Source organism: Stylophora pistillata, chromosome 6 (genome assembly GCF_964205215.1).
Source record: "Stylophora pistillata chromosome 6, jaStyPist1.2, whole genome shotgun sequence".
NCBI classification, from domain to species: domain Eukaryota; kingdom Metazoa; phylum Cnidaria; class Anthozoa; order Scleractinia; family Pocilloporidae; genus Stylophora; species Stylophora pistillata.
Genome location: NC_142524.1, coordinates 31030697 through 31045460, shown reverse-complemented (window position 1 = coordinate 31045460; position 14764 = coordinate 31030697). Strand labels below are relative to the sequence as shown.

At 39.3% G+C, this 14764-nt stretch overlaps 1 protein-coding gene across 3 annotated transcripts; it reads left to right on the top strand.

Moving 5' to 3' along the window:
* The first annotated feature begins 244 nt into the window (after positions 1 to 244).
* On the top strand, positions 245 to 11976 carry LOC111319443 (uncharacterized). 3 transcript variants are annotated; one of them, XM_088724584.1, is made up of 12 exons: positions 245 to 515; positions 1211 to 1318; positions 1740 to 1805; positions 3684 to 3749; positions 4490 to 4617; positions 4863 to 5075; positions 5493 to 5757; positions 6247 to 6393; positions 7012 to 7120; positions 9798 to 10066; positions 10619 to 10690; positions 11907 to 11976. In XM_088724584.1, the coding sequence occupies exons 2-8, from the start codon at positions 1234 to 1236 to the stop codon at positions 6249 to 6251; spliced, it is 828 nt and encodes a 275-aa protein (XP_088580710.1). In that variant the 5' UTR covers positions 245 to 515; positions 1211 to 1233; the 3' UTR covers positions 6252 to 6393; positions 7012 to 7120; positions 9798 to 10066; positions 10619 to 10690; positions 11907 to 11976. The 3 variants fall into 3 exon arrangements, with proteins under 3 accessions (XP_088580710.1, XP_088580711.1, XP_088580712.1); XM_088724585.1 differs by lacking the exon at positions 11907 to 11976 and adding an exon at positions 11251 to 11399; XM_088724586.1 differs by lacking the exons at positions 9798 to 10066; positions 10619 to 10690; positions 11907 to 11976 and adding an exon at positions 9719 to 9779.
* Positions 11977 to 14764: the final 2788 nt, after the last annotated feature.

Below are 14764 nucleotides of genomic sequence, written 5' to 3'. Positions count from 1 at the left end.
CTGCACCTTGCGCCTTGTCTAGATCTCCTGAAGGGAATGTGTCTCGAACGTTCAAAGTGAGTGTGTTGATTCTTTTTCCCTTTTGTCATAAGGCTTCAAATCCAACGGATCTGACGTCAACACAGGAACACGAATAGTTCACTGCGACAAGGGCGGCCAACAATAAACCACTGGGCTCTTTCTCCACATGAAATGTTTCTTTGATCTTTTAATTCCGCTTTTCGGGAAAAAGTTATTATTTTGCTTAATGGTGTACTGAGCGCAGTCCTTGTCACGGTATACGATTCGTGTTGCTGTGTTGACGTCAAATCCGGTCTGTTATTTCTTACGTTGGATTTAAATCCGTGTGACAAAAGGAAAAGAAAACACTTTCTGTTTGAACGTAGGAGACACATTCGTTTCAGGAAGACAAGGTCCAGAGACAGAACGTCACTACGCTTCCAAATCAAGTCACTACGATTTGTCCACGCGACAAGTTTTAGCAGCCAATTGTTGGGTATTTCTGATCCTTTAAGGTATACTGATAAACTTTGTCCTCTTCGCGTAAGATTTCTTTGGCCTGAGGGTGTACGTAGGAAACGAAAACTCAAAATACCGATAGCGCGCACCAAATTAAAGATGAACAATCAATAGGAACGACAAAACTGAGCTGTCTATACATAAGAGAATTTTCCTAGGATTTGACCTTTTATTTTAGAAACGAATTTTATCGTTCTTGCCCTCAAGCAAAGCCGAATCTCGATTGAACGGAAATATAGTTCAGTTAAGTTTTAGAAAACGGAGATTTCATGTTGCTACCATGCCACGAACTGATTACCATGGCCTTATATTTGCACGTAACAATGTCAATACTGAAGTAAACACTCTCGGGGCAATAATTATTCATAGCTACACCTCACGTTAAGGTTATTAGCCTAGAGATGACCGAGCCTTGCCAATTGCAATCATTATCAATATAGCGAGTTATGACTCGCTGATTTTTTTATCACACAGTGTGTTTTCTACATCTCTAGCTCCACGAAGACTACTGCTTTGATTTTTGTTTATTATGTTTTTCATTTCTTTGTTTACTTGTTGTTCCTAATCTATTTAGGTCTCTACGAATACATGATATAAAAACGATAGATGTTAAACCTCTATTTGCACAGATCTATTTTCTTCAAGTTATGTCCATTTAGTTACAAAAGTATATGTTCTTTTTTTTTTAAAGACTGAATTGACCTTGTGTTCGAAATGAGTGGGGAAAAGAATTATAGTCAACTGAAATACTATGCTACCAGTGGTGACAACGTGGACAGTGAGTTGGACAACTTTGGAGGTTAGATCCCTAGAATAGCACGAACGCGTATTTTGTGGAAGGAGAAACGTGTTTTTTGGAAGAAAAATTATTTTCTCCCCCCAAGACCCTGTAAAGGAAAAGGCCTTTGACATGTAGACATGATAAAGGAGTTGAAGTTAAACGGTCTTACGTTCAAGGTAGACCACCAAACTAAGCCATTGTAAGGTTCTAATTTGGACTTGTAGGACTCAAGCAACATCTTCATGCAATTAGCTCTGTGTGACTCCATGATTGAGCCCTTTTAGCCGATGCGTTGGCAAAGCTCGTGATCCACATGTTGCAGATAATGTATTGATATCGTAAGACGCTGCATGGAATTGATTTATAGGGTTTAAGAGTCCTAGAGTAATTTTGCTTGCTAGTCTAATTGTTTCTTTCTTATTGTCAAAACACTAAAAAGTTGAGAATGATGCCAATCTATCAAGTACATCAGAGTCCAGGGTATTATTCAGTAAATCCAATAAAGGTAGGCTTTATAGAAAAGGTGTTTTGTACTTTTTTCATAATTAAACAAGTCGAATTAGTACGGAAGATTTTCAAAGCCAGTCTCCTTGAAGAAAAAGTACGCTCCAGGGCTGGGTCGTTCGAAACACCATTTTCATTCATAAACATGCCGCAGAATTGTGACGGCGCGGAGTATGTAATCCTGCTCATTGGAAGCTAGTTACGTTATGTTATGCGAAGCATCTCTGGATGTAATGATCCTTCTGCTTAGATTTTGGGTATATCGAATAAAGGTGTCCAAGCCGGTAAGTTGAAAGGAATGTTTTTACCCTCCCTCCTTTAGGTGACGTTATTTGCAGCAAACTTTTTCGCGGTTCACTTATATCCTTTAACCGAATTTGCTTTCATGCATATTGCTTATTCTTAAACTAAATATCTCTAGGAGTCATCGTTAGAATTTAAAGATTGGGCCTTAAACCCTTATCTTGGCAAAAAATTAAAATCAAATGAAAGTTGAAATCGTGGACACTATATCATCAACTTTGAGGGCACATCCACTCCTTCGAGGAAGTCGTTCAGCTCACGATCATCAAGCAGTTAGCGCGCTTAAGTTCTTCTTTCCTTTTTTTTTCTTTGGCCTTGAGGGAGGAGATAGCTAAACCCAAATAAATTTTTGATATAAGTTCGAGTACATAAAATTCCTCCGCGAGTATTACGAAAGCTTTGAGTTCGAAATGTTTTCCAAGTGTGCCAGTAATCACAAGAAGCTAGACGTACTCTCATCTAAACTGGTCGGTCGACCAATGAGAACACGCTTATCATGGAAATTATTCCATAAACAAAAGTGTTAAAAGATCGCATCTAAACGCCACTATTTATAAATTCCGTCCTGACCGCATATATAAAAAATCACAAAAAATCCCTTATAACAATATTAGCAATTACAGTAATTAACAACTATTGCCGAAGTGCTGGTGGCTAGTTAACAACTATTCACCAAAGTGGAGGTGGTTAGCGGTGGATATTTACCGAGCCGCCTCGCGGCTCGGTAAATATCCACCGCTAACCACCGACACTGAGGTGAATAGTCGTTTTAGTATATACTAAATCAGTGAGATAATATACACCACCGTCGTTAATTTGAGTGATTTCTTCGCTTGTCACGGATGCAAACCGGGACGCCATTTTTTCCCGAGTTGCTCGGAGGTAAATAGCAAAGGATATTCGGAGTTTGACTAGCCAATCAGAGCGCGCCTTCAACGCTATCCACTGTTTTAGTATATACTAATGTTGGATATCTAGCGGGCCGTGGGGTGAATGTTTATAATAATTGTTTTATCAAATTTTTGCCTTTCGTTATTGACATGGGAACTTTAACTCTAAAATTCGGAAGGTTTAGTGGTATAGAACCCTAGAAATGCAATATCCGGAGGTGAAAATTCAACAGATAAACAACAGCCTCCATTTGGCACGGATAGGTGCACTAATATTTGTCCGCAATCATCATCTATTCTCTCTTTCGCTCATGGAAAACTGTTACATGCAGCATCGAGAAAAATATAAAGTCCATGAAGGAATATACGAGCACGTTTAAGCGCCAAATGGAGGTCATCGTTTTATTATCCTTCAAATATTTTGTTTTCGAACAGCTTACCGTTTGCTGCGCGGGATGCTTACTTTTAAGTGTTGTTTTGGATGACTTCATGAAAAAACAAATCAGTTGCTTTTTTAGTAACAATAGTTAAACGAAAGTTCTTACTATGGTAGACATAGCTAATCAGTGCTTGCTTTCAACGTTACCTGAGTCAAGGATGTCTTACAAGTAAGAAGAATGAGACTCTTTGCATCACAGGCGGCAAGCTTCTACATTGCTTATGGTAGATTTGTACTTCATTCACAGGTGACCTGGTGAACAATAAACGTACACCAAAGTATATCAAGGCTTTCGATAAAGATGTCGTGGACGGTGAGTCCTCAAAGGCAACAAAGTCTTCCAGCCTCTTATCCAGAACAAACTAGTTTTTAAGTTGACCAAATACTTCATTTAATACTTATGATGAACGATCCTCGCAGTAGAGAGCGCTATTTATGCAATAGCGAAAATCAGACCTGAAAAAAATAAGGCCTGTACGGGATTCGAACCACTGACCTCTGCGATACTAGTGCAGCGCTCTACCAATTGAGCTAACAAGCCAACTGGGAGCAGGCCGTTAAGTTGATTCGTAATAAACCCGTGATGATAAATCAGATACAAACTTCATTTAATATTGGGAAAGATAACTGCATACCCCATTCGGTTGATCCCGTCTTTGATCAGAGAAATGCAGTGCATTATAATTCGAATGTGGAATACTTTTACGAGTTCAACAGGGACTATTTCAAATAAGCTTGACGCTAAATACGCGCTTGAAAACTTTGTTGTTAGGTTAAGCACAGTGAATTTAATGGTTAAATAATCCTTATAGCACGAGAATAATCAATGAATAAGTAAATTAAGAAAAAAATCAAGGTTATGGCATGAAAACTCAAACAACTGATCATGTGCATGGCTGTGAATAAATCCACTATAGGCATTGTACGTAGCATGTTCAATCAAAAGCTTGGAACACTTATATGAGTAAGATTTTGTCAGATAATCATTTCTGGTCAAGTTCATGGTTTTCATGGTCATGGTTTTATGATTGCATATTTGTTATTAACGTTTAGGTCATAGAATCGATTCTCTCGAAGAGTTCCTGGGAAAGGGAGAAAAAAGTTCTTGGGAAGAAATAAAGAGAGTAGTCACGGCAGAAGCCCTAGGTAAAGAAAAAGATCCTCTCGATAAAGCATTTGAGGTAAGCTTAATAAGTTGCATGTGCGCGAGGATGCCTTTTCAGACTCATGATATTATTCTCCACTAGATCTCAAAGGGAACTTCTAGGGAACTTGATCTTCTAGGATTCAATCAAATATGGGTTGAAATTTTAACGTGTAACCATCACAAGAAACACGTGAATTTTTGAGCGAAGTGCCGCAAATAGTTTTTATCAGTTTTTCATCACTCAACTAATCAATATCGATTTCCACACACTCTATGCAGATTCATGACAAACTTCGCCATATTGCTGAAACAAGTACTGAGAATACGAGAGCGATTGAAAAGTTAGCTGATAGAGTGGAAGACTTTGCTTTTGATTTATTGGATCAAGTGAAAAGCATTGAAGAAGAAGACATACACGATAAAGCTGCAGACCGTTACGCCTCCCTGTTCAGTGAAATAACGACAAAAGCAATAGCTAAAGAACAGCAAAAGGTGCGCCACTGACTTAATTTTAAAACAACTACTCACCGAAGTGGAGTTGGTCGGTGGTGGATATTTACCGAGCCGCGAAGCGACGAGGTAAATATTCACTTCTAACCACCGACACTGAGGTGAATAGTTGTTTTAGTATATACTAAAACAGTGAGATAATATACACCACCAAAAATTGATTTGAGTGATTTCTTCGCTTGTCATGAATACAAACCGGGACGCCATTTTTTCCCGAGTTGCTCGGAGGTAAATAGCAAAGGATATTTGGAGTTTGACTAGCCAATCAGAGCGCGCCTTCAACGCTATCCACTGTTTTAGTATATACTAATACCCGTTATCTATTTTCCTCGATTCCTTGAGGGATCTCAACTTCGAATTCATAAAGTTTGTTTATAGACTGATTTCATTTATTTGCAGTTTGTATCCCATCCATTCATATTTAAAAGAGTAGAAAAACGATGGAAGCTTGGCTTATCGAAGGACTTTCAGTCTCGACTACCTCATCGCCTTCTTCTCTTGCTGATCATGATGCTTGACGCAATACTAACTCCATTAATGCTCCTTGTCAATGCATACGTTGCATACAAAGACCAGCAGAGGCACTTCGGTAAAAAGAGTGAAAGTAATGTAAGCTCACCCGGAAACAAAAGGAAAAAAAGACGGAGATTCGCCGATTTCCTAGGTAAATTTTGAATTTACTCTATTTCATCAATCGTGGGCAAAATAACTGTTAAAATGACTAATCAGCTTACGCGAACCGGGCGTGGAGCACTCAACAGACAAAAACTCACCAATGTACTCTGAGAATGACTTCGGTTCAGGTTGTCAAAATATCTGTCACCATTACCAACATCAGTCCCTCTCAGGACTACCCTCAGCTGGACGGTAAGACTGCTCGATCAAATGTTACGCCTGGATCCACGCCCTCCGCGTCTCTTACGCTTCTTTCGTGCTTAGCAACCTCCCTCGTGCATCCATAACTCAATAGTGTATGCTGTGGTGTTTATCATTTGTTAATTACTTACATAAAATAATAGTAAACATCCTTTCCAAATCGCTTGCCTTTTTTTAATACTGTGTTCAGAGAATATCTTGATTGCTTGCCGTTACAAGTCATTCATTTATACGTTAAACTTTTGATTTTTTTATTATTTCTTTATTTTTCTAATAGACTAACTCAGAAATTGAGTGGAAATTCTCCCGCGCAGATATTGAGGAACAGTACAGACGCATGCACGTAGTTGTAGTCCCGTTCAACATATTTTCTGAGCCGTTGAAGGCCTTATATTTGGCAAAATATTCGGATCGTCGAGACAAGGTAGTGGAGTTAATGTCCGAAAGAAGTTGTTGTATTTAATAAGAAGCATTACAATTATGTATTCCACATCAGTTTTGTCTTTGGAAATAGGTGAGCTTTTCACCGATCCCTGTGGAGAATTTAGTTGCTGTTTTTAACAATACACTGGTCGTTTAAAAGTGGCGAGTCTCAGCTATAAGAATTAGCGTCTTAACTTTCCATGTCTATCAAGTAAACGAGATTAGCCTCCATGCATTTTCTCCCGGAGTTATAGTCACAGTTAGCGAAAGAACTTGGCTATGCTACGACAGGAATAACCTCTGAAACGTCGCCTTGCATAAATTTAGCTTCTCAGACAAAAAGTGGAAATTACCTGACGGTTAGAAATTCCTGAATTACTTAGTTGGGACTAATTTTAGTTTTAAAAGTTACGTTTGTTATTGGTTGAGAGGGCTACGAAAGTTTTCCAGAAATCAGACAGCGAAAAGCTGATGCTATCCAGATTTATCAAATATCTCGTCGACGCTCGATGAGTGGTTGCACATATACGAGCAATAAGTTAGTGCTAATCTACATAAGAATATTTAAGAAATCTTCAAACTTGCTTGAAAGTTCTTGTTTTTATTTCTGTGCACTTAGGTAAAGGAGGAACGGAAGAAGAAGTACAAGGAGTTCTTCCAAGTTTTTTTTTTCCCTAAAGTAACGGAGCGCTACAAGATAAGATATAAAGGATTATTTCCAATAACAGGTACATGGTCACTAAGTTCAGACTCAGCTTTACCCTTCTAGAAGTTAAATATCCAGGTTATCACTTCCGCAAAATTGAAGTTTCATTCTTGTTTGGCAGAATGTTCATTCCTTTATTTTCTCTCTTACCTGTATCTGTTGATTTAGTCGACAGAAAACTAACTTTTCGGGGTCATCGTGACTCCATTATCAAGAGACTAGTTTAAAAACATGCAAATAAGGAAAGGTACAAGAATAGCATAAATTAGACTGAACGGCTTAAACAAACACCTTGGCGCGGATGGAATCCGTTTGCACGTTCAGTGTTGGCTTACGCATGCGAATATACAACATTTCATTAACAAGGCAATCAAATTTGCCGTTACATTTCGTGATGACGTTGAATTGCTCGATCAAGCGTTCAGGCATTTCACTATTGTGCTGGAGGTGGTAGTGTTTGTAGATAGAAGATGATTTCCTTGTGTGCCCTTCTACGCGCTCGTGTAAGTGACCACGAGTATAGCCCACATACCCTGCATCACACAGGTTACATTTAAATTCATAAACGACACATTGTTGGTTAACAATAGGGGGCTTAATTTCGTGTTGCTTAAGCTGTTGATCGAGCTTAGGGCTAACGAACACTGGTTGGACAGTCACGCTTAACTTCGAGCTTAGACTGTTCAGTTGTTGTTTAACATGATTAGCTGACGACTGGTCCTTGAAGGGTAACACCAATCTCACAGTCTCCGATGGTACGTCTGGTGATGGACAGGGTTCTGCAGATGAAATCCTTCTCTCAACGAACCGCTTGATTGTAGTTTCAACCAGTGGCTTTGGGTATTTCAAGTTATGAAAAACCCCTCTAAGGCGGTCACATTCCTCGGAGAAGAAAGACCAGTTAGAAGATAATCGATAAGCGCGATCCACCATGGTGTTAACTAGGCTGCGCTTGTACTTAATGTCAACATGACTCTGGAAATGCAGAAGGAGACCCGTGTTGGTTCTTTTGATGTAGACCTTACTCTCAATCTTTGGTGCACGGTTAAGCAGTTCAATTCCTAGAAAGGGAAGGGTTCCTTCCCGTTCGACTTCCATGGTAAACTGGAGGGAGGGATGGGTAGAGTTAAGGGTGTCTAGAAACTGGCCAGCGGTCACCCTATCAGGCATTACGGTCAGGGTGTCATCGACGTACCTCCGGTAATAGCGCGGAAGTTGATCGTGTCGTTCGAGGTTTTCCTCAATCGAGCACATGAAGACGTTAGCCAGCAACGGTCCAAGGGGAGAACCCATAGCGACTCCATCTGTCTGCTCATATAAAGCACCGTCAAACTGGAAAAGCTGGTTTTTCGTAGCTGCTCGGAGGAGGTCGATTAGGTCCGCTTTAGAGATGTTCAAGCTGTGCGTCTCGTTGAACCAATCCTGGGCAAAGGCTTTTTCAGCTAAGATCTGTATTGTTTCCTCCAATGGTACATTTGTAAACAATGAGATGACGTCATAGGAAACTAAAATTTCGCCGTTCCTGATCTCGAAGCCTCGTACTTCATCAGCAAAGCGGAATGTGTCTGTCACTGTATACCTGACCGTAATGCCTGATAGGGTGACCGCTGGCCAGTTTCTAGACACCCTTAACTCTACCCATCCCTCCCTCCAGTTTACCATGGAAGTCGAACGGGAAGGAACCCTTCCCTTTCTAGGAATTGAACTGCTTAACCGTGCACCAAAGATTGAGAGTAAGGTCTACATCAAAAGAACCAACACGGGTCTCCTTCTGCATTTCCAGAGTCATGTTGACATTAAGTACAAGCGCAGCCTAGTTAACACCATGGTGGATCGCGCTTATCGATTATCTTCTAACTGGTCTTTCTTCTCCGAGGAATGTGACCGCCTTAGAGGGGTTTTTCATAACTTGAAATACCCAAAGCCACTGGTTGAAACTACAATCAAGCGGTTCGTTGAGAGAAGGATTTCATCTGCAGAACCCTGTCCATCACCAGACGTACCATCGGAGACTGTGAGATTGGTGTTACCCTTCAAGGACCAGTCGTCAGCTAATCATGTTAAACAACAACTGAACAGTCTAAGCTCGAAGTTAAGCGTGACTGTCCAACCAGTGTTCGTTAGCCCTAAGCTCGATCAACAGCTTAAGCAACACGAAATTAAGCCCCCTATTGTTAACCAACAATGTGTCGTTTATGAATTTAAATGTAACCTGTGTGATGCAGGGTATGTGGGCTATACTCGTGGTCACTTACACGAGCGCGTAGAAGGGCACACAAGGAAATCATCTTCTATCTACAAACACTACCACCTACAGCACAATAGTGAAATGCCTGAACGCTTGATCGAGCAATTCAACGTCATCACGAAATGTAACGGCAAATTTGATTGCCTTGTTAATGAAATGTTGTATATTCGCATGCGTAAGCCAACACTGAACGTGCAAACGGATTCCATCCGCGCCAAGGTGTTTGTTTAAGCCGTTCAGTCTAATTTATGCTATTCTTGTACCTTTCCTTATTTGCATGTTTTTAAACTAGTCTCTTGATAATGGAGTCACGATGACCCCGAAACGTCGAGTAATAAATCTTTCCTGGTTTTTTCTATGCCTTTGCTTTAGCAAATCCCTGCTGATCAAGAAAACTAACTACACTGAGAGAAAACATTAAGGCCATGAAGATTTTTTTTTTGTTTTTCAGGCGCCCCCGGCCACGGACCCATTAGTGCAATGGTCAGTGCTGCAACGGCCGGACGACATATATACTTAACGGAACCGGAGTGCAATGGTTCCGCCGAGTAACGCCTGAAGGAGGGTACACCAGTACGCCAAAATCGCCCAGGAATCGAACCTGGCCCCCCGGAAGCGCTCCCCGCCTAACGGGGCACCTGAACAGTCGGGGTGTGCAAGGACTGCTGTTGGGTAACGAGTCCCATAATGCAGAGAACTACAATGGAGAAGAAAGATCTGGTAAAATATTGTTTACATAACATCGCGGTCTTATTAACCCTTACTTCTTCACGTCCACTTGGTAGTGCCTTTTAATGGTGCTTTATTTCCTAAACGCACTGTGTGACCAATAGCGAAATGATTGGCAGAATGATCAGGGACGAAACTCAGTGGAAAGGAGTGCATTGAGAATAGATGTATATGAAAATCAGTTGCAGTGGGAGATGTACGTACATTTCATCTCTAAGAACCTGTTGCAATGTGATGCAGATGAAAACTCGAATGGTGTTTTTGAATTGAATAGTCCTTGTATAACTAGCCTAATCTCCCTCATATTCCATGAAAAATTAATGAGAAGAAATGTTTTTTGTTCTTTCATCAGTGATTGAAGTTTTGATCTACTAGGCCAAACGGGTAATTCGAAACAACACTTAATTGTATGAATATGCTGGCTAAGCAATTTACTCTGGATTAAAGCAAATCGTGCTTTGAAAATGTTCAATAATTCAATCTCGATTACAATTTAGGATGTGACGATATGATTCACTCATACTGACTTCTTCTTATTTATAGAGAATGATCGACCTGGAAGGAAAACTTGAAGTTGTGCTGGCAAAACTCCAATGGATGTCAAAAGGAGATCCGGTAATGACTGTTTGCAAAACGTTCGTTTATACTGCTCGAGACTTCATGATCAATGTCCATCTAATTAGCAAACTCCTGCGCGCGTGAAGAACCTATAATTATGGTAACTTATGAAGAAATAAAGTTAATTGTCGCTTGATAATAATAATAATAATAATAATTAATAATAATAATGATAATAATTATAATAATAATAATAACTTTATTTAAGGAGGGTAACGCATGACAGTAATTCAACTGAAGAACTAGTTGCTCTCGATCCTAAAAGTACCATAATTAGAGTTAAAATGTGTAAAATGTATGTAAAACGAATTCGAGGATTATAAACAGGTCTATAAGAATGCAAGCTAAAAACTAAATAAAATAAAATACGTCACATGGATCGAGTTAAAATACAATATGCCACTTGAGTCGCCTCAGGTTCGCGATTGAAAGGAGGGCAGACCAGATTTAATTTACTATCGCATTCGGACTAAGTGTTCTACTTTATCATAGCTCGTTAGGAAATGTCTGTCAAGGGCCTTTCTGAAAGAAGCAACTGTTGCCGCCTCTTTTTTTAGGTTAGTAGGTAGCTGGTTCCCCAGCCTTGCCGCAGATACACTCAAGGTACTCCCTCCTTCGGTTTCGCGTTTGAAACGAGGGCAGGTGAGGTTTAATTTATTATAACGACCAGTTCGTGAGTGTAGGTCCGCATTAAATTTAAGTATATCGTACATATATGTAGGACAGCTTCCTAGTAAACCCTTAAAAATTAAAACGCTCTTATTTAACTTGACTTAGTCGATTGAAGTAAACAATTTGGAGTACAAAATAAAATGAAACCCACTCAAGAATATTTGAATCGCTCCAAAAAGGACCAAAGTTTATTTATAAAGTGGTAACGTCTATATACTATAGCTTATCTGGAACAATATTTATCTAGTCTCAAGTTTCAAGTTTATTAGGTCTTCTAACACAATTACTTACAATGAACACCGCCTGCAAATAGCGAGCTAATCTAAAAACATATGAAATAATTTCAAAATTGAAACGTCATAAATATAAAGCTGGGGCAGGTAAATTAAATTTTTTACCAAAAGTGACTTAAATAAAAAGTAGCAATGATAATAGTAACGTTAATAATAAAAACGAAATAAAGAGAGCCATGCAAATGTTTCCGATGCTGTCGATGCAAAACAGGATTTGACAAATGTCTCGATGATTGTTTTCGCTATAGAAGGAGAACGAAGGAGGATCGAACAAAGAGATATCAATGGTCGCAGACGACGAAGAAGCAAAGACATCATTAGGTAACATTATTTTCTTTTGGTAGAATATTACTGTATTTTTGTTAATGCTGTTGTTTTTGTTTTGCTGTTTTTATGATAACTCACACTACAGCAAAACCATCACTTGTACGAACAGAGGTAATTTACGCATTGGAACATCCTATCTTTCCATTCTGACATTTGAATGTGTATCACATCGGTTGAAGGCAAGGCGGATATAGATGCTGCCATTAAAATTTTTAGAAGAGATATCAGAGCTGTTATTTTGCTCTCTAAACTTTCTCGAAAGATATAATTTTGCTATTTATTCTATCAACAAATTTCTGTCTAGTTAGCAGGAAACTGAGTAACTCAACGGTAGAAGTACAAATACATGCACCACAAGAAGAGGAGGTATTTTTTTCTTTTGTTTTGTTTTTGTTTTTTTGCTTTTATCATTTCTCAGGGTATCCGTTGTTACATAGTACATATCTAGCCATGCCGTTAAACGCTATGTGGGTTAAGAAAATCATTTCAAAGCAGTTGAATGATTTAAATAGGTGAAAAAAAATTTAATTCTTGTAGACAAGTTGAGCCAATTAGCTTTATTATAAAGTTGGCTCAGAGTTAGCACTTGCCCAAGTTATGCGAATGGGTTATTGATCAACAACGGGGATTTCAGATGTACCCTCACCCAAAGTATCAAACCAATCATATGTACCAAATAGTACATCATCATTAGGACATATTTTCGGGGCGAGGCGTGCTGGTATTCATATTCTTTTTTTCTTTCCTTTCAACCCATCAGGCACAGAAAGAGACAAAGGATCAAACCGTCGGAACCCCTCAAATGCAAAACTCCACAGACGACGATGTGTGATTCAATCGATATTTCTCATGACTTAGTTACATGCAATATATGTTCCTTTAAGTCAAGTAAATTTGAATTAATTTACACAACGTGTTTGCGAGTAAACTTGATATTGAAAAAAAATTGGAATATTATTGGAAATTGTCTGGCCTTGGAGAATTCTCGCATCGTGATTGCATCGGCCTAACTAAAATTTTCATTTTTAAAAGCTGTGACGGTCCCAAAAATTAGTACAGAAATTAGTCCATTTATCCTAGGACTCCTTCGGTCATTGTGCCTCTGAATTTTGGAGTTTTCGAAGGTTCGGGATTTTTCTTATTTTGTTACAAGCAAGTGAGAGTTAATGGTGTATTTAATCGCCCTCGCTCAGCAGATCGTTAGACCGCATGAGACCTACATTATTGATGATGACTGATATTGCCTTGCTGCTTTGATTTTAATTGAAATGGGAAAGAAAGTGCATTTTGATTAGTGTAATTACATACAAACAGTGTGTTTTTACAGATAGTTTTAAATCGAGATAGTGAATCGGGCGTAGAATATCGATAGACCAAAACATTTTGAATTCGTGAACGGTAAACTAGGCTCCCTCACGATTGCATTTCAGCTTTTTATCTCTAATAGAAAAAGACATATACGCTTCAGTGGATCTGTCCGCGGCGTCCAAATTTTAAGTTTTTATACATTATTTCTTAAGAGTACCTGAACATTGGTTGTTAAACTGCTGTAGGTGTGCAAATTACTTAAATAAAGTGTTTTAAAAATGAATTCTTTATCATGATCGTCTAATGCGCAATACAAATTTTTAACTACACTGGCTTTGAAGTGTTTCGAGAATGAAGTCAGTTCTATCCTCAAGCCGCACAACTGCACAACCGCACAACTCTAATTATGTAAATTAGCGCTCATCATGGCTGCTTCAAAATTGCTGCCGATTATCTTGTTCTTTATGGTCTTCTCAAGTTTACTTCATCAGCGAATTCATACTGGAGATGACGATAGTACCATCAGTCACCATTCCCAAAGTTCATGTTCGTTGGTGCGAATTTGCTACGTCTTATTTTGTCGATTTACAGTCGAAAGGGCGGCATCGTTACGCCATTTTAGTTTCACCCGCTTCCGTGAACCGAATTTGAAATCCACCAAACGCGGATTTATATGTCTTAAAATCCCTGGAAAAGACCCAGACTTCAATCTTACAGTCTTCATGGATGTGGAAACGAACCCTGGACCTTCAGAAATCGAGAATTCTTGATCCTTGCAAACTCTTCATCCGTCCTCGCCGAGATGTTTTTGTTTACATCGACGAGAAACCATCCTCTCATTACGGCGCTATACTACATCCAACCGGTCCCAAAATTTGCTCCATACATTAAAAAATCTGGATGTTCTCCGGTTTAGGGGAGTCCGAGCTGGCAAACAATCTCCAAACCGAAAGAGGCAAGTCTATCAGAATGTTACCACTACTTCGAATCAACACCCGAGTTCCTTTTACGACAACCTCGCGGTATCGTGGCAGGGATCGCTCTTATATTAGGAGAGTCCCGTACGCAAAGGCCTACGAGGTCCCTTCTATTTTAATTACAAACATTCGCAATCTATCGAACAAGGTTCACGAATTAAATCAAGTCGCCATTCACAACAAAACTGATGTCATTTGTAGAACTGAGACTTGGCTTTCACAATTGCTACCAGATTCAGCCGTCTCACTACCAGGATTTCTGTTATTGAGAAATGACAGAAAAAACCAGTCCTGTGGCGGCGTTTGCGAATACATCAAGGGGAATACTCCGTGTAAACGATTAGTGGAAATGGAACAGAAGGAAGTGGAATCTATCTGGGTTCAACTGAGACCGCATTCACTCCCACGAAATATTTCTATCATTTTCCTAGGTGTTGTTTACCATTCAACTGCTAACGGTGAAGCGGAGAATACAACCCTTCGTGACCATATAC